General features: G+C 34.9%; 2 protein-coding genes across 5 annotated transcripts; one reads left to right on the top strand and one right to left on the bottom strand.

Annotated features, from left to right (window-relative positions):
* The first annotated feature begins 434 nt into the window (after positions 1 to 434).
* Positions 435 to 11,240, top strand: LOC104100737 (transmembrane emp24 domain-containing protein p24beta2-like). 2 transcript variants are annotated; one of them, XM_009608047.4, is made up of 12 exons: positions 435 to 866; positions 985 to 1,288; positions 1,964 to 2,104; positions 2,304 to 2,435; positions 2,540 to 2,749; positions 2,863 to 3,087; positions 3,245 to 3,592; positions 4,244 to 4,747; positions 8,296 to 8,505; positions 9,568 to 9,754; positions 9,840 to 9,947; positions 10,875 to 11,240. In XM_009608047.4, exons 1-12 carry the CDS (start codon positions 595 to 597, stop codon positions 11,006 to 11,008), a joined length of 2,775 nt encoding a protein of 924 aa, XP_009606342.1. In that variant the 5' UTR covers positions 435 to 594; the 3' UTR covers positions 11,009 to 11,240. The 2 variants fall into 2 exon arrangements, with proteins under 2 accessions (XP_009606342.1, XP_009606341.1); XM_009608046.2 differs by lacking the exons at positions 435 to 866; positions 985 to 1,288; positions 1,964 to 2,104; ... (3 more) ...; positions 3,245 to 3,592; positions 4,244 to 4,747 and adding an exon at positions 8,056 to 8,210.
* A 366-nt stretch (positions 11,241 to 11,606) lies between these two features.
* LOC104100738 (protein NOI4-like) lies at positions 11,607 to 16,709 on the bottom strand. 3 transcript variants are annotated; one of them, XM_009608049.4, is made up of 3 exons: positions 16,541 to 16,709; positions 14,531 to 14,713; positions 11,607 to 11,948 (listed from the first exon to the last, which is right to left on the bottom strand). In XM_009608049.4, the coding sequence occupies exons 1-3, from the start codon at positions 16,544 to 16,546 to the stop codon at positions 11,904 to 11,906; spliced, it is 234 nt and encodes a 77-aa protein (XP_009606344.1). In that variant the 5' UTR covers positions 16,547 to 16,709; the 3' UTR covers positions 11,607 to 11,903. The 3 variants fall into 3 exon arrangements, with proteins under 3 accessions (XP_009606344.1, XP_033513169.1, XP_033513168.1); XM_033657278.2 differs by having other exon boundaries at positions 11,881 to 12,195; positions 16,541 to 16,697; XM_033657277.2 differs by lacking the exon at positions 11,607 to 11,948 and adding an exon at positions 14,142 to 14,440 and having other exon boundaries at positions 16,541 to 16,697.
* Between the last annotated feature and the right edge of the window lie 2,405 nt (positions 16,710 to 19,114).

Below are 19,114 nucleotides of genomic sequence, written 5' to 3'. Positions count from 1 at the left end.
ATAAAACTTTTGTGTTCTCAGCTTTTAAATTACACGCAATTTATTTTCACTGCAAATCAAACCTGCTATACAATGAAGTCCACTAATTCTCTCATGAGTCTTGCCAGTTTTTAATTTGGTTACAATTCACCCCTTTTTTTTTACTTTCATAACTGTTTACTTCACGATATTTACAGATTTTAGAGCTTATTCTCTTCAACTTTCTCCTAACTTGTTAGTCCACGAGACCACGACCATCAATCATGGGGTCACATGGAGGCCCCAACCAGATATTAATTTTTAATTTCAAGTTGCCCATTTCTTTGAATTTGTTGAAATTTTGTGAGTAAACTACTGGCCAGCTTTGGCAGAGCTCCCTACCCCGCCACTCCTTTCATGATTTATCTTCTTAGGATTTAATTATAAATAAAAGTTTCATCTTCAGTTGCCGTTGTTGAATTCCTGCAGTAGTCAGTAAAACGTCACTACAAAATTACATTAGGAAGAAAACAAGTACACGAGAAACTAGTAGTATATATATTATATAGAGAAGAAGAGAATCCTCAGAAGACAGACTCAAAAGTGTATGAGAAATATCTAGAAAAAGAGATATATATGGGAAAGGCACAATATGAGCCTTTGTTCGAGACCAAGAAGGAAAAGGGCAGGATACTATATAGGCTATTTGCCACTTCTCTGCTTTGTGGCATCATCTTGATTTGGAGTTACAGATTATGTAACATACCAAAACCAGGCGAAAATGGCAGATTGGGTTGGATTGGAATGTTTGGCGCTGAACTATGGTTCGGGATTTACTGGCTCCTCACTCAATCTCTTCGTTGGAACAGAACTCATCGTCACACATTTAGAGACAGGCTCTTACAAAGGTACGGATAATACTTTACTATCCAAATGTTTAAATTGCTAGAGAAAACACAGTAATTATATTTATTTAAATAGTTAGAGAAATCATGACTTTATTTACTACTGTTGTCCATGAAACAGGTATGGAAATGAGTTGCCAAGAGTAGATGTATTTGTGTGCACAGCTGACCCTGCAATAGAGCCACCAATTATGGTGATCAATACGGTTTTATCAGTCATGTCTTACAATTATCCACCAGAAAAACTTAGTGTTTATCTCTCAGATGATGCTGGCTCTGAGCTTACCTTTTATGCCTTGCTAGAGGCTTCTCGCTTCTCAAAGTATTGGCTTCCCTATTGTAAGAAATTCAATGTTGACCCAAGATCCCCAGCTGCCTATTTTACGTCTCAGTCTGCATCTGATGCACATTTTTCCGAAATAAAGGTATTCCATATGCTCCATTTGATATGACATTGTTTTTATTTAATCTGTTACAAGAAGAATAGTCGAAAGCTTTTCAAGTTTAAACTTCTCATATTACCCTTAGCGGCATGCTCTTATAGCCGATTACGAGTTTTTAAGGTACTTTTGGCTTTTCTTTCTTAAACGACGGGCTTAGTCAAACAACACCATAAAACATTTGAGTAGTTTTTATCTTATTTTCAGCAATAGCAGTTTCAGGCTTTGCCTGTTCTTCACTGTCCGATAGGATGAAAGTGTTAAAAGCATTGTTTTGTTTCATTGGAAGTTATTGAACCAAATGATTACGTTGCTAAACTTCTCAATTATTGAAATAACAAATACAACAAAGTAGGTGAATGATGTCTGCTAACCACCTTAAAGGGGTCGTGTATACTTCTTTTTTCTTTTTAATTCCCATTACCAACTACTTGATGATGAGGCTGCATCTCACAATGTAGTGCTCGCTCTGTAAAAAGTGTTAATCTAGTTTCATCCAATTAAATAACTGTCCACTATATGCAGAACTGTTACACGAGTGACAATCTGTACTATTCTTTACCATAAAACTGTTTAATGTCAAGTAAATTTCAAGCATAAATCTCACTACTAGCCAGTTAGTAGGTGAAATCAGTAAATCTTTTGTTCTTACTGCTGTAGAAATTATATGAGGGCATGGCAAACAGAATTGAAGTTGCATGCAAGGCTGGAGCAATCCCAGAACAGGCAAAACTAGAACATACAGCATTCTCCAAATGGGATTTATATTCATCTAAGGGAAATCATGCTGCCATCTTGCAGGTAGGAAAGGAAAGGAATAAATTATCAAAATTAGTGTTGCTAGCCAGGAGTAGTTCTCGTTTCTTTTCTTCCGAGCCAATTTATCATCTTAGCTAATGCTAGGACACATGTTGACAAGCTGAACTATCACCTACAGGTTCAAATTCATGTAACTTTAGTTGTCTAATCTTGTCTATTTCTTCTTTCGTTATCAAACCAGATACTAATTGACAGCAGAGATAAAGAGACAAAGGACGTTGACGGGGTAACACTGCCAACTTTGGTCTACTTGGCTCGGGAGAAGCGTCCACAGCACTTCCATAATTTCAAAGCTGGGGCAATGAACGCATTGGTATGTTTAATACCAATTTGTCATCACATAAGTGAGTAAGATTTTTTTGTTTCTTCATGAAATCTTGGAGAATAATGTGGAAAATTTTGTGCCAAAACTTTCAGATCAGGGTGTCCTCAGAGATCAGCAATGGGCCAATAATTCTAAATGTAGATTGTGATATGTACTCAAACAACTCAAACTCAATTCAAGATGCTCTTTGCTTCTTTATGGATGAAGAACGAAGTCATGGAATTGCATTTGTGCAGTTTCCACAGTCATTCGAAAATACCACTAAAAATGAGCTTTATGGTTCTCTAAGAGTAATTGATGGGGTCAGTACATCTCACATTTTTGTTCATCTCCTGAATCATTCAATGTGTGTTGACAAAATCATGCTAGTGTCGTTAAATGAATTTTTCTTCTCCATTATTTACATCAAATTAAGGTGGAATTCCATGGTATGGATGGTAATGGAGGCCCTTTGTATACTGGAACCGGCTGCTTTCATAGGAGAGACACCCTTTGTGGTAGAGAGTTTAGCAAGGATGCTCGGATTGATTTGAAGAGTGCACGTCCTGGAAAAACGGAAGAAAATGTGCACGAGTTGGAAGAAAGACTAGAAATATTAGCTAGTTCCACGTATGAGGAAAATACTCAATGGGGAAATGAGGTATGTTTATCTCCTTTTCAATTTTGTAATTGTCCAAACTGAAGTTGAAGACATGATTAAGTAAACAATATAATGCTATCTCTAAAAGCTTAAAATTTAGATGAGATGGTCGCACACTTCAACAACTGACTCATTGTGAACTTTATTGACATGGCAGATTGGTTTGAAGTACGGATGCCCAGTTGAAGATGTATTGACCGGGTTGACAATTCAGTGCAAAGGTTGGAGATCTGTTTATTATAAACCAGAAAGGAAGGGATTTTTAGGGGTTACTGCAACTACTTTGGATCAGACACTGGTGCAGCACAAGAGATGGTCCGAGGGCGATCTAATGATTCTGTTATCAAAGTACAGCCCAGCTTGGTATGGACTTGGAAAGCTCAATCCTGGCCTTCTGCTGGGGTATCTCACTTACTGCCTCTGGTCTCCTAATTGCGTGGCGACTCTCTACTACTCTATCGTCCCTTCCCTTTATCTACTCAAAGGAATTTCCTTGTTTCCACAGGTATTTGTCTCCCTTAATCATCACATTTTTCTGACAATATCATACATAAGCTTTCATGTCAGTCTTGTGTAATATGTGACTGCACCAGTAATGGTTATGAGCCACATTCAGTGTAGAGTTTCTGGTCTTTCTCCCTATAATGCATTTTAAATTGGAGGGAAAATGGAAAAAAGAAATTGAATCCTATTGGTTTATCTAAGACGATTCTGGAAATTAGAAACTTATTATGTTTCTGCTTGGTGTGAATTCATCTTACTTTAGAGCTAATGAAGAATCATCAATAGTTCCAGTCTTGGATTTCTCTACAAGTTGATAGCTCGGGAAAAATATCATAGCCCCCTTGAGTCAATAAATAGCAGAATTCGACTTAAAAAACCTTACTATATATGTGTCGAAATTGAAGTGATCTCATTAGAGGTAATGATACTGTTGACAAATTATACATACAACAGCTGATCTCATTCTACTAAAATTTACTATCCGTTATGGTTTGGTACGTAAAAATAAGGAACAAATAGGCTTTACAGAACGAAATGCAATTTTTTAGTAATAACTGGCACAAAGGGGTTATAAGTAGCACTAAAAGCACATGGTAAGCAAATTACTGGCCTTCAAAAGAAATTGACAAATTCTCCTTCTGATCTTATGAAGGTTTCCAGCAAATGGTTTTTGCCATTTGCTTATGTGATAATCGCGGAACTAATATGTAGTTCTGCTGAGTTTCTCTGGAGTGGTGGAACGATTTTGGGATCGTGGAATGAACTAAGAATGTGGCTTTACAAGAGAACAAGCTCTTACATCTTTGCCTTTCTTGATGTCATGTTGAAGTTATTTGGTTCTTCCAATTCAACATTCATAGTCACTCCAAAAGTGTCTGATGAGGATGTTTTGTTGAGATACAAGCAAGAGAAAATGGAATTTGGAAGTGCTTCACCTATGCTTACCATTTTGTCAACATTGGCAATGCTCAATCTGTTTTGCCTTGTGGGATTAGTGAAAGAACTGATCATAACCAGAGAAGTGGGATTGAAATATGCATTTGAAACTATGGCTTTGCAAATATTGTTGTGTGGGTTTCTGGTTTTGATTAACTTGCCTTTATACAATGCTCTCTTCTTTAGGCAAGACAAGGGCAAGATTCCTAGCTCCACTGTAGTTCAGTCAGTTATTTTTGCACTTTCATGTGTTGCATATGTGTATTACTAGTACAGTACCTTTTGGATCTTTGAGCAACAATGTATGGAATCATGAGATAAAATGTTCGTGTTTTATTTAGCAGAAAAGAAGGAAAACCAAATGAGAAAAGAAACAAAACAAAAAACAAAAGGATTGGATAATTTGTCATTTATATGTTAGGCAATATGTTTTTTTGTTCTTTTATTCTTTTTGTAGTATCTGAATATAACGAAGCAATGTAGTCAAAGCTATGTTACTCGGACTCTCCGAAAATATTCACTGGATATGTGTCTTGGAAGATCTGATATGCGTACGATAGCATTTTGGAGAGTCCGTGCAACATAGAGCGTAATTTTTTGAATAATGCTCAAAATAAAGAAGGTAGTAATGCATGTAATGAGAAAAGATAGAATAAGATTGCTTTGTTAGGAAAATTGTCCTCAAATACCTAAAGAAAAAAGGAAGGAGAACGGAACAATTTGACTAGACGATTAGATACAAGTCTTTCTATTGAAAAAAAGGATTAACTTGATCTGTCACATCTTACTGCTACATTAGATACTAATACAAAATTTAACAGCTTGATAATTAATCTGTAAAATGTATCATGTACTCCAAACAAATTGCCATCTATGACTAAAAATACTAGAGCAGTAATACTAGAATTATATTACGTCAAAGATTAGGTTTACTAAATTTCCTTATGGGAGCACTTGTTTTCACAAGACTTAGACGATTTTACATGATCAAGTTTGAGTTATTAGTTTTTTTTACATAAACTAGATAATGGAGTGTCAAAGATATCAATTTTAATCCTTACAAAAAAGTAAAGAAAGAATTGTAATTTGTTTCTTCTAAAGGGTTATTAGGAAAGTAAAGAAACATTAGATTTAAACTCGTAATTATAGTTTATATTGTGAAGTTTTATTTATTAGTAATTTATTAAAACTCCTATTTTATTGCATCAAGTCAATTTGATTGCGGCACTTATTCCTACTATTAATAAGGGTTGGGGTCGTCGGGGGTATCTTGGGAATTTCCGGTCTATCTTTCTTATCCCTGGACATACGTGTTATTTCTCTGCACTGGTGGGCCCCAATTGATAAAATTCGACTCTCCATCATTGTTTTGTTTGACTCTTTTTGGTTACTCTTTACTTGCTCTGTTGTAATGTTTATTGGGCAGCCAAATTTTTGAATTGGGGCTCATGTAAATATTCAAAAATTATTTCTTTAATAATTCTGTAAAAAAAATTATTTCTGAATAAATATAATTTACTTGAACTTGTTATTTCTCAATCGAATTTTCATTTGTAAAAGTGGATCATATATTATGTTACCCTAGGTAATAGGTATTTATTAAAGACTAAAAGTGTAAATTTTTTTTGAATCTATACACACTGCTCTACTAAGGTAGTCTAAAGTCTAAACAGTATAAACCACTCGAGATAATTATTCTATGACACTATATTAGCTCGAGATAATTATTGAGATTTTCTTTGAAAATCAAAACAAATAATTGATATTACCGAAGTGTACTGCTTATGCATTCTTGTGCATAAAACATAACTGCCAGGTTAACTATATACAATTTAGAGATAACAAATAGAGTAACTTATTTTATTTGAAGAATCAATCTAAAACGTTCCGTTAGTATGCATGATGCATCCCCTATATTTTTACTTTATTCCTACAGCTACTCAAATATGTTGCTAATAAATCAGTTAAGTTCCAAGTTCCAAACCTCTTTTGTAGTATATTACATATACTTGTTTCCTAGCTCTCTTTTTTCAAGTCACATTTTGCCCCTGTTTTATTTTAGGCCAAATACATACACAATCCCTTAAAGTTGTTACCATTTTTTATTTGGACACTTAAACTGAACCTATTACCTATTGAACACTCAAACTATTGGCGAAGTGTACCTATTAAACACAAAAAACTCATACCCACAAAAAAACAAGTACGTGAAATCAAGCTATGCTTACATGGCAATGTAACCAATAAAAGAAAATCACATCACTAAAAAAAATATACATTTGCTCTTCAGACCAGACCCACCACCTTCCTCTTTCTCTCATTTCCCTCATCACCTGATTGTTCATCTTCAGTCACCGCACCAACAATAATCACCATACAAAATCACTAACGTCATTGAAATTTAAACTAAAAATTAAAAAAAGACAGCACACTACAATCATACTTATAAAAAACATAAAATCAATCACCAAGTTGTTGCTTTGGATCTTCTAGGGTGAGGATAATAATGAATCAACAACACCCGAGAAATCCACCACCCCCGTTCCACCACGACTTAGCTGAATATATGCAGATTGCAGAAAATTAATAGTTCCAATATATGTTTTTTGGCATGTTCGAAGAATGTCAATAGAGAAACAACAGTGCAATTTCTGGGTCATCACATTGATGTCGGATTTTTCGATCACCACGATCCCGCTCCCCTCTTCGGAAGAAATAGAGGACCTGCGAAGGGGGTTAGAAAACCTTATATTCTAGTGCTTAATAAAAATTTGATTTTGCAATTTTGATATTGTATCTTTGAAGTGAATCTGTACAAAAACCAGAATTATTAGGAGGAAGAAGAAGGAGAAAGTAGGAGAAAACAAGTATTTGAATAAAAAAGAGAAAAAACTTTACTTCAGTTATTAAAGGCTTCACGCGCGCAACTCATGGTGAGATTCATTAATTATGCCACGTCTGTGTAAAGTGTTCAATATGTATACTTCGTCAATAGTTTGAGTGTCCAATAAGTAATAGGTTCAGTTTAAGTGTCTAAATAGAAAATGATGACAATTTTAAGGGGCTGGGTATGTATTTGACCTTTATTGTAATCACTTAACTTGCCTCCTACAAATACAATTGGATGGATATAAACTTCAAAAGTTTTTGAATAATACTAGGCGTATTACCATAGAGAATAAACAGAAAACCCAAAATATACAATTGGCCAACCTATTGCAAGTAGTCTCAAAGACATAAATCTATAACTATATGCAAAAACAACATAACGAATTTAAATTTAAAAGTAAATAATATTTAAAAAATATTAACCACAACATTAAATAGTCATTGGGCCCGGGCTAGCCCGGACTACACTCACTAGTCCTAGCCCGGGCTGCCCCTCACTAGTCATAAGAAGAAGAGTGTGAAGTGTGAACTCATTCTCAACCAGTTAGACTTCCTAATTTCCAAATTCCAAATTCCAACTACTTATGTGATTTTTAAAAGAAAATAAATAAACAAATAGATAAATAAATACGGGTCATCGGATACGGTTATCCGAATGGGGTTAGTTGATCGAAGTTTTAAGACACGCAAAGTCGTGTGTACCTTAACTTCGTCAAAGACAAAAAAGTACTACTACTAGTTTTCAACTCTTTCACCACTTCGCTGTCCAAATTCCTAATTCTTTCCAAGAAACGGTAAACCCTAACTCCCAAAACTGTTTTTTGATGTTTTCTTAATTTTGATTGTTTCTGTGAAATTAAAATTGATAATTGATCGCAGATGAGAATTGGGTCATCAGAAATTTGGATCTTGATTTCGTTATTGGTGGTGGCATGGAGTTCCAGAGGGGCTTTAGGGATTAGATTTGTGATAGACAGAGAAGAATGTTTTTCCCATAAGGTTGAAATGGGAGAGAGTGTTCATTTTTCGTTTGTTGTTATCAAATCAGAAGGTTCTTGGCATTACAGTGAAGAGGGTGTTGATCTTGTGGTATATATTACTCAATTCTCTCTCTGTTTCTGCTTCTTTTTTTTCTCTCTCTCTTCGTTAGCCTGTATACTTGTGTAATTTTATGTTTACGTTCTTGTTTTTTGTGATTTCCGTTGATTAGTAATTAAAAAACAATTAGCCTGTGTTTTAGATATAAAAGGGGTTATAGACTTATTGTAGTCATCAGATTAATTATTCTATGATACTGAACTGTTGATAATGCATGTGTGATTATGCAATCTAGAATTCCTTCTCCCGAGTTCAATCCTAGATTCGGAATTCTAGCTTTGTTGTTTTGCTATTATGACAAGGTGGGTTACTCTGATGGTAAGTGCCCTCCACTTCCAACCAAGAGGTTGTGAGTTCGAGTCACCCCAAGAGCAAAGTGGGAGTTCTTGGAGGGAAGGATGCCGAGGGTCTATTGGAAACAGCCTCTCTCTACCCCAGGGTAGGGTTAAGGTCTGCGTACACACTACCCTTCCCAGACCCCACTAGTGGGATTATACTGGGTTGTTGTTGTTGTTGTTTTGCTATTATCAATTTGTGTTGACTTTGATTTTAAGCTTCATTAGAAGCTTGAATTGTCCGTGAGAAACTGGATGTGTCTTTTCTTTGCTTTTATTTTCCTTTTTGTTGTGTTATTTGCAGCTTCAGTCCTTTTCTCATGCACAAACAATGGACACCATCACTTGTTATTTGGTTTTGGTGGTGGTTAGGAGGAAGGGGAGTCACTATTTTTTCTCCTTTTTTCTTGTGGGGGTGGGGGGATTGAGTCCCAACTATGAGAGAATTAGAATTACAAGGGTTCATATTCAAGAAAGTTTGAATCTTGGAGCTGTAAATTCATGAACCTTTTTTTTAGTCCACGTAAGGATTACTTCAGTCAGCTTTTCTTGTCAATTCGTTTTAGTTTTTTACGTTTTCGCGATGGGTTCTTCGTGCTATCTAGAGGAGAAGCTTACATAGCCATGTTTTAAATTCTCTTGTAGAGAAAAAGTCTTCTTTTATCATCCATTATCTGATGGATTATTCAATTGATGTCACTATGTTGGTGGAAATTAGGTGAAGGGACCTTCTGGGGAACAGATTCATGATTTTCGTGACAAAATCAGTGAGAAGACTGAGTTTGTGGCCCATCACGAAGGAGTTTATCGTTTCTGTTTCACCAACAAATCACCCTATCATGAAACCATAGACTTTGATCTACATGCGGCCCACTTCGTATACCATGATGAGCATGCAAAAGACGGTTAGCGTGTCACTTTGCTTCATCTTACTATGTTGTTCTGGAGCACTTTACACTAGAGATCTTACCTTTTAGTATGATGCTGCAGAGCATTTCAAACCATTGTTTGAGCACATTGGGAAACTAGAGGAAGCTTTATACAACATTCAGTTTGAGCAGCATTGGCTAGAGGCCCAGACAGATCGGCAAGCAATAGGTATAAATAAAGCTTGTGCATATTTCTCATATGGTTCTCCCTCTTTTCAGCAAATCAAAATTACCGTTTTCCCTGGTAGAAACAATTGTCTTTTCCTTTTGGCATATGTTTTCAATTAGATAATTCTCCTCTCTGTCACTTAGTCTTAGATGCAGTGAAATCATTCTTATTGTTTCATTTTGGGTTTTCTTTCTAATTTTCAGTTTTTTGTTTATCTAATTTGCAATTTCACAAGCTTGAAGATGCATGCCTCACCTACATCTTGAATATGTCAATGGTCGTGTCAATTAGCGTATGACCACCTAAGCTCAATCTTTGTAGTGGTAATGGTGTGAGGTTGCTCTTTCATTTTGCTGAACTACAACTACCTCAGCATCGAGAACATTATGAATTAACTTACAAGTTATTTGCTCGCATTGTAACGTTTGAACCATTTAGCTTTATGCACTTCTGAGGTTGTGGTCTTTGGTTTCCGGACCTCTATATCCACGACTTAGTAGTTTTGATATTCACATGCATATGCATCACTTTGCTGTTAATTAATGAGAAGAGAATATCATTTCTTTCTATATATTATGTGTTTCTCTTGGAACCTCAAGTTTAATCTAATGACATACACAAATCTACCAGAATCATGATAATCTACATAATCCAAAGCTGTCCTTTCCAATACGGTGATATATGAATGAATGTAGGTGTTATTTGCTCATATTGTAAAATTTGGACCAACAACTAGCTTTATGCACTTCTGAGGTCGTGCTTTTTGGTTTAAGGACCTATATATTTGCGAGTTAGTTGTTCGGATATTCACATGCATGTGTCACTTTTCTATTAACTAATGATATAAATATCTGCCATAATCATTTTAGTTTACATACTCCAAAGCTGGTCTTTCTAACGCGATGGTGTATTTCCTATTTTATGCAGTGAACGAAGGAATGAGCAAAAGAGCAGTCTACAAAGCTTTGTTCGAGTCCTCTGCTCTCATTTGTGTTAGCGTCCTGCAAGTTTTCCTCCTAAAGCATCTTTTCGAAAGAAAGCTGGGACAGTCCAGAGTTTAGTTTTCGAGGGAGTAGAGGATATTTCAACTGCAGAATCCTTCAATTTTAAATGTATTTGGCTTTCTGGTCCCGTTTCAGAAGACAGGTGGTGTAAAAACTAGAATGAACGATTTTCTCCAGAAATTAAGTTATTACAAGTCCTTTTTTTTCGGAATTTAGTTGGGGCAGTTGGTGTTGACGACTCAATAACTTTAAATGAAAGAACAAAGCATAAAAAGATTATTTATCCTGACTTTATCCAAATCTATGATTGGAGATTTTTCCAATTGCTGTCAAATTGTCTTTTGTTTAAGGATCTCAAGGACTTAATCAGAAAAGGAACTCTAGCAAATGGAATTACATGAGAGTTAAATTGCCCTTAACAAGCTAATGTTGGTGGGAAATTAGCTTCAGTTACTAATTTGACAAAACCCGCACCATTAAATTAATTGAAGGTTAAATGCGTTTACAGAAATAATATAAGGACCAAAACTGCTATTTTCCCTTGACAAAAACCAAACATGCATCATCATAATTTATATTGCAGCTCCTCTCGTCCAAACAAACCTCTGTGATTTTCTAAGCGTTTTCTACTTATCAGGCAAACAAAGAAAAGAAGAAAACCAAATAATCTGATGAAATTAACAGAAAAAATTTACGGTTGAAAGGTGCTTTACAAACCACACCACACGTATATGAAAGCAAGCAGACTGCTCGTCTGCCAATGGTACAATAAAAGATACAACATATAGGTACATCAAACATTTTGTCTTTCACATTTTGTCCCCACAATAACCACAAGTTTACAAGACAAAAAGGACTTAAGCGGCATCTCAGTCTCCAGCACCAAGCCAAAAGAAGTTGCGGGGTTCATTATGAATATGCATCCTATATTCAACTTTTACAGATAACCTTGTCAAGATTCTGCGTGGGGGCTCTGCATACAGCAAAACCATTTCTTCTGCAAAACAACATATTGTTGAAATTCTAAGAAATAGGAATGCTTCAAAGATTAATGAGAGAAGTAGCATTTATAAGAAAATCAGATGGGTCATTGGACCAGTTTGTCCAACATTTACATCAGAAAGCAGTTACAGATTAGTACTACGTACATGGCGTGGCTCATCTAGTCACATTAGCAAAGACACAAGAATCTAGCCTGCCAATTCCAAGACTAAGTTTGACAATAGAGGACAGCTCTCCCAAACCTAGCCAAGCAGGTCAACTACTCTTACTCATTTAAGAAAAACACAAAAGAAAAGAAAATACAGCTGATCAACTACTCAAATAATCTGAGCAGTATTTTCTTTTTCCCCATAACAAGTATGAAAAGAAACACCATTCCAACAATAAAATAATTACCCTTTTTTGAGAAGCAATAACATAATTACCCTTGCTCTCAACTTCCTTCAATATTAAGTAACTACTTCATAGCAGTGGCACAGCCAGAATTTCACCCGGGGGGTGGAAACTCAAAATATAAAGAATTAAACACATGAAAAGGCCAAGGCGATTCAACATATAGTATATACATAAATAAATAAAAATTACCTAACTACACAGTGTAATTTCACGGCAATTGGACTAAGGTGGTTCTACCACTGCTTCATAGCAACTATAAAAGTTCACTTAGATGAGAGCGTAGAAATCAAAAGGCTGAATATCACTCTTTTTTCGATGACCCTAGTACCAGAGCAAGCTTGCGAGCATCTCGACTAGTTCATCGGGCAGCATGCTACAGACCACAAGCATAGGTGCTGGTAAACCTATCCACCAAGGCTAAAGCAAATTGGCTCACAGTAAGTTTTGTAACTCGAATTCAGAACCCGGATCTCTAGGTTGTTAATTCTTGTCTCAACCTCTCAACTTTCCTATTGGGGACAACTCAACCATCCCCGGTAAGAAAGCTAGGTCATTGTATCCAATGTTCTAAAACTAGAGGCAAAGGCAGGGTAGGCCCCTTAACTTTTTTATTTTGATATTGTGAAAAATACATTTAGAATTTTATAAAATTCAAAACTAAAGAATATACAAAAGCAAATAAACATCTCGTCATAACAATAAATGTTAAAAAGAATCTACCCTTCTTATCTGTAAAAAGAAATATACTACGACATCAAATTCTAAACAATAGAGCAAACAGATTACTAATAAAAATTATAGTCAAACATTTAAAAGAAAATATAAGCTAATGTTTTAGTATATACAAGAAGAACAATCAAAGTCGTAAAGTGTACACTTGACATTCTGGTGACACACAAGGCGGACAACCCATGCGTACGGTATGCACGGGATGAAAGCCCCACCAATCAAAGTATTAGCCCTATAAGACGTTTGCTCTTCATGGTTGTCTTGGTGTGTTTAAAGCCTACAATACACCCAGCGAATCCCAGAAGATCCTAATTTTGCCTTTATATATTGCCTCACAACCTTTTTCGCACTTTATCGTTGGCTAGAAGGGAATTGATTATAGCAAAGCAAGTACATGAGCTCCCTAGTCATGGTTTTAAACCTATGCTTACAAGGAAAGTTCCACTTAGAGTTAAGTTTTGACCTGACAATTTGCTGAGAGTAAGTAATTATGGGTTCGTATATACTAGTTTCTCTAATCTTTTTGATCAAGTACTAGTTTCCCTAATTATCTGTGCTCAATACACTTTTCCCTTTTACCCAAAAAAAAAAAAGAGAAACTTAACTCCAGGAACCCTTCCAATATAACCAGAACATATGATCTGACCACAGTCAAGCAAGAACTACAGATGCTCACAACTGGAGGGAAGTTCTCAATCCTACTTCTAAGAACTGCAAAAGGATTTTTGAATTTATTAGGTCACCTTAGATTAAAGAGAAGGCAATAATAAGTGAAATAATTAATTGTATGGTATGACGAATCAATAAGATTTGCACCACCTTAGCTTATCTTTACTCTTTCCCCGGTCATCAAAATTGAAGGGGACCCACATGGCTGGGTGTTACCCAACAGAAATCCAATTTTTTGGTGAAATTTAGTTAAATTTTGAGAGTACAAGCTTGAGCGGCAGTGCAATTTCTTGACCCAAGAGATGAGCTGTGGATTTCACTTTAGTGTTTATCCCATACGGGTATGTGAATAACCTACTACCATGCTTCAAACTATTGTATCAAGAGATAGCTGTGGATCTTCAAGTAATTAAGCTCAACCTTTTGCATTGATCAATCAAATTATTCTAAAAAGATAATTATACCATGTGATGGAAATTTTATTTGATAAACCTTGCACGTACAATTCACTAAATCATAACCACAATACTTTAAACATATGAGACAGCTGAAGATAGCCGGAGATGGCTTAGTTGGTGGAGATAATATATCAATTAGGCCAACTTAAGTCCTTCAACTGTTTGAGAGGGCAGTAGAGTGGGATGGGATTTCACCTATTTGTAGTTGAATTATCCTCTGAATGGAAAAAATTCTCTGTAAAGATGCAGATTCACACAGCTAATGTATTTCACGTTAAATATGTAAAAGAATCTACACATTTCCAAAACTATTGAAATAACGTACAGTTTGAGGCTTTAATTGTTCTTCTCCTTGCTTTGTGTTACCATCAGCCTTTGAAGGTGACTCTGGCTTGCCACCAGTTTTTTTCTCATCCCTGGCCTTGTTGAAAATCACAGTAAATCCCTCTGCTGACGCTGGATCATTGACATCCCATTCACCAAACTTAGGCAACGGTCGACCCTTCTCCTGCTCGAAGGTAGATTGAAAGCCAAACAGGAAAAATAAATAATTAGACAAAAAAGAAAAATACTCATGAACAATATATGAACAAAAAAAATTGCAGAGAAAGCAGCTAAATTATCAGTAAGCCACACGATTTTGTTAAAACCATATTGCTGAAAATCTCTGACTCCATTCCGCAATCACCAAAGGACACGAGAAGAAGGTGAAAACTCTCCAAAAGCATAATAGCTACAACATGACAATTTGAAGTTGATGCATTAGGAAGCATGTCCAAAGTAATTCCTGAAGGACAATTCTGAAATTCCTTTAACCTCACTGAAGGCTCATAGTTATGCGAACTAGAAAAGGAAGTGGTCGAGGTCCCAAAAGCTTGTGAATTTTAAAAAAATAACACCTGCTTGAAATCCATGCCCCAGTATGCGGAAGTCAAAATTATCAGGTTTTCCAACATTTAACAAACTACATTATGCATCTACCAAATGTCAATTACGTTCTCCTTATATGAACTAGACTTCATATAAAAGCCGATTTCAGTAATTGTACCCCGATATTGCTGGCATGTTTCCTCTAGAATGTTCTTAAACCAATATGAACGAAGTCCTCAATACCAATAAAAGGGCTTCAATATCTCCAGGAAGGTCATAGGCCCTAATGGTCACAACAAAACCAACATAGCAACCACTACCTTTCTAGAAACCACTCAACTTAACTCCAACTGGACCCTCAATTAATCATGCCCATAGCAGATCTAAGAATTAAAAGGAGAACAAAGTAGAAATTTATTATGAAATCCACACAAGAGGCATTGCAAGCATTAAATTTAAGCTATTCAGAAGTTGAGGATAAAAAAACAAGCAAATCAACTTAACAAAATCAAACACTGAACATTGAATGCAAAAACTTACTACTATTGTAGGAAGTAGTATATCTAATTAATGCATCCAAAAGATTCTAAATGTGAATATCTCCATATGGTCTTAGCAATAGTAGACAGGAACTCCCACTTGGAACGCCATTATGCTTAGGCATAGGTTTTGGATGAGCAACTGAGCTTAGTAATTTGCAAAAAGTAGAGTGCCCTTAAAAAAGTTAAAGTGGCACAATTCATTTGGGGGTAGCACTTATAGAGGTGTTTGTGCCAGCTTGTGCACACCTCGACTAATCCACGGGGTATCTGCTACCTCCCACGAGCTTAGTAATTTGCAAAAAGTAGAGTGCCCCTTAAAAAAGTTAAGAGTGGCACAATTCATTTGGGGGTAGCACTTATAGAGGTGTCAGCGCCAGCTTGTGCACGCCTCGACTACTCCACGGGGTACCTGCTGCCTCCCACCAGCACAGATACCGGGTAACTCTGCTCACCAATGCCTAGGCAGATGGAAGTTTCTTTGCGTCTATTGGCTCATGACACTACATTCCAATTGTATGGTCTATTGACCCTTGAGCTGTCCCCCAAGAACCGGGGGGATTTTAACTTGGCTTAAGCATCGAAAGTCATACGAGAATTAAAAATTAATTTCGAGCTCAGCAGAGTATCAAAATGCAACAAAACCATACACTATAAAGGATCTGCTTGGAAGTCAAATTTTCGATCAAAGTCAAAAAAAAAAAGAGAACCTCAAGAGTAAATTCAGAACAGATGAAGCGATCAATGAAAACCCATTTAACATAAAACCCCAATAAAATAAAAACAAACATAACTAAAGGCCTTGTACAAGTATAGATAAATAATCAATACATATAATCATATAACGTACTGTAAATGAAATTAAGTGAAAAGAAACCAGTAATCGAAAGGATTTAAATATCGAATTAGGGCATATATATACATACCGACATGAATCCCAAAAACAATAAGACGATTTCTTCACTGGAACGGAGCGAGAGAGAAGGAATTTTTGTGAGAGAGTATGAAAATGTTAAAAGTATGCAATTTGGTATTAGGTGTATTGAGGTGTATTTTGGGAATGGAAGATATATATGGAAATTGGTACATACTATTATTATATTATATTCGCTCATGTTCTTTTCAGTCATGATGACTAAAAATAATTATTTAAAATAATTATTATTTTAGAAAGTCTTGAAAGTACTAATTAATTTTTTTTACGTTACTCTTACTCTAATAAATATAATAAAAGCAAGAGTACGTAATAAATTCAGATTAAAGAACAAATAAAAATAATTTAGTCAAATTATTCTTTTAATTAATATTTCTTTAAATATGACAACTAAAAGGGACCGAAAGAAGTATGAGTTTAAATTTTACTAATTTTTATGCTCTTTGATATAAAAATTACTTTCACAATGAAGTCATTTGGAAGTAATTACAAATAATAATATTTAATAATATTAATTAGATAAAATTACTATGACAGAGATTTTAATATTAATAATATAAAATTTTTATTATATTATCAATGTATATAAATTAATTTTATCATATTATTATTATGATGAGAATAAAAGAGAAGTTAGGGAATGGAATGTGTAGGTAGCTTAGTTTTTGTGGACCAACCCATGTGAATTTGAAAACACCAATTTGCAATCCCAAGTAGGACGTTGCGTCAATTTTGCATTAAAAATGTAAGACTATCACTATGTAAGAATATTCTTACTATAGTCTCCATTTTTCTTTCTTGTGTGCACTCTTGGGCGGAGCTAGAGTGTTCCGAGCGGGTTTGGTCGAACATAATAGTTTTGATTCAAACTTTATATTTGTCTTAAAAAATTCATTAAATGTATATAAATTATTAATTTAGAACCCGATAACTTAAAACGATTAGAATTCCGAACCCATAAACTTAAAATTCCAGCTCCGCCTCTGTGTACTAATAGATAAATTTGCCTATATGAAGTTTGACAACTGAATCACAAAATAATTTAACTTTAGTGAATCCTCTTAACACTAATTTGTTGAGATGTGTCCAACTAGTGGCAGACCCACGTGGTGGCTAGCGGGTTTATTTGAACCCACTTCACTAAAAAATAATATTATATATATATATATAAATTATGATTAAAGTTGTGTAAATTTTGTATAAATATTTTATTTGAACCCACTTGACAACTACTATTTTACTACTAAAATTATCTACTTCTAAGATTGAACCCACTTGCACAAAATCCTGGATCCGTCACTGTGTCCAACCAGACTAGTTTAGGAGTTGGGATACTTATTAGAAGAGTCAAAATATAAAGAAGAAACACATAAAATAGCCAAGAGAATTTAACATTTAATATATATATAATAAATAAAAAATACCTATATGCACTGCAATATTTTTAGTAAAGGAATGTCAATTAACTAGGGTGGCTATATCAATATTCGAGTTAAAGTGGATCCAACTTATTCATATAGCTAATCTCATGAATTAAATTGAAACTGGATACGACAAGTCTAATTGGACAACCATTTATGAGATGAGAATACTACTTAAAAGTTTTACACATTTACAATTTGAATTGTGATTAAAATTCTCTTCCAATATACAATTATATATCTACTTGTAGCTCCCCATTTTAACATGGTCAACAATTAATATGATGTCGATGAAACAAATTTGACCCATGCAGCATTAAGTATATATTACTTGAGATCTTATTACTTTGTCTTACTTTTGTGTTTACAAGATTTATTCGCATAAGCAAAAAAGGATTAAGGAAATCATGGTTTTTTATTTATTAATTTGGAGTGTTGAATGACTTTGCTTTCTCCAATATTCCTATTATATCCATTATTAGCCCTCACTTATTATTTGACTTTTACGTTAATTATACTTTTATTTGATTGGTAGAGCAAAAACACATACACATAATTAAACTATGGATCATAAATCAGCAGAATCAAAACTGCAATTACCAACCCCACTGCTATAATTTGCCTGCTTAATATATTCGATTTCCAACAACTGTATTAGTTCATAACATTACTCAACTAACAAATCATTTTTAGATTTAATAATTGGTAGTATCATAAGCAACTCTCGCCACACTTTAATTTGTTTCTATCAATTTACCCATAGTTAAAATCTGTTATTTTACCGACGCTTATAGCTTAGAAGTGAAACTTTTCCGCAGATCACAATATAAGCGCGGATTCGATCTTCACCGGTGTCTCTTCGGGTGGAGCCAGGATTTTTATTTATAGTGGAATTTTCGGAAGAAGGAAATTTGGTTAAACCTCCTTGCACCTATGTTATGGAAAAAAGTAAAAAAATCAAGAGAAATCGCTTGTACTAATCACAAACCACAGTGTTAGAGTAAAGATAAAATGATATGTGTTATGGAATAATAATAAAAAAAAGGTAAAACAAGAGGAATTTAGAGGGAGATAATTGATAAATTTTTCTTCATTGATTTCTTCAATTTGGGCCTATTTATAGGCACTTTTGCGTGAAAGGATTT

Source organism: Nicotiana tomentosiformis, chromosome 7 (genome assembly GCF_000390325.3).
Source record: "Nicotiana tomentosiformis chromosome 7, ASM39032v3, whole genome shotgun sequence".
Lineage (NCBI taxonomy): Eukaryota > Viridiplantae > Streptophyta > Magnoliopsida > Solanales > Solanaceae > Nicotiana > Nicotiana tomentosiformis.
Note: the sequence above shows the minus strand (reverse complement) of the source record. Positions and strands in the feature narration are given on the sequence as shown.

Bases quoted from the DNA above. Each gene is read 5' to 3' on its own strand.
- LOC104100738 (XM_033657277.2), bottom strand. The intron at 14,441-14,530 runs GTACGTTATTTC...GCATCTTTACAG, and splicing joins AACAATTAAAGCCTCAAACT to AGAATTTTTTCCATTCAGAG.
- LOC104100737 (XM_009608047.4), top strand. From the start codon at position 595: ATGGGAAAGGCACAATATGAGCCTTTGTTCGAGACCAAGAAGGAAAAG. The intron at 867-984 runs GTACGGATAATA...TCCATGAAACAG, and splicing joins AGAGACAGGCTCTTACAAAG to GTATGGAAATGAGTTGCCAA. The intron at 9,948-10,874 runs GTATAAATAAAG...TATTTTATGCAG, and splicing joins GACAGATCGGCAAGCAATAG to TGAACGAAGGAATGAGCAAA.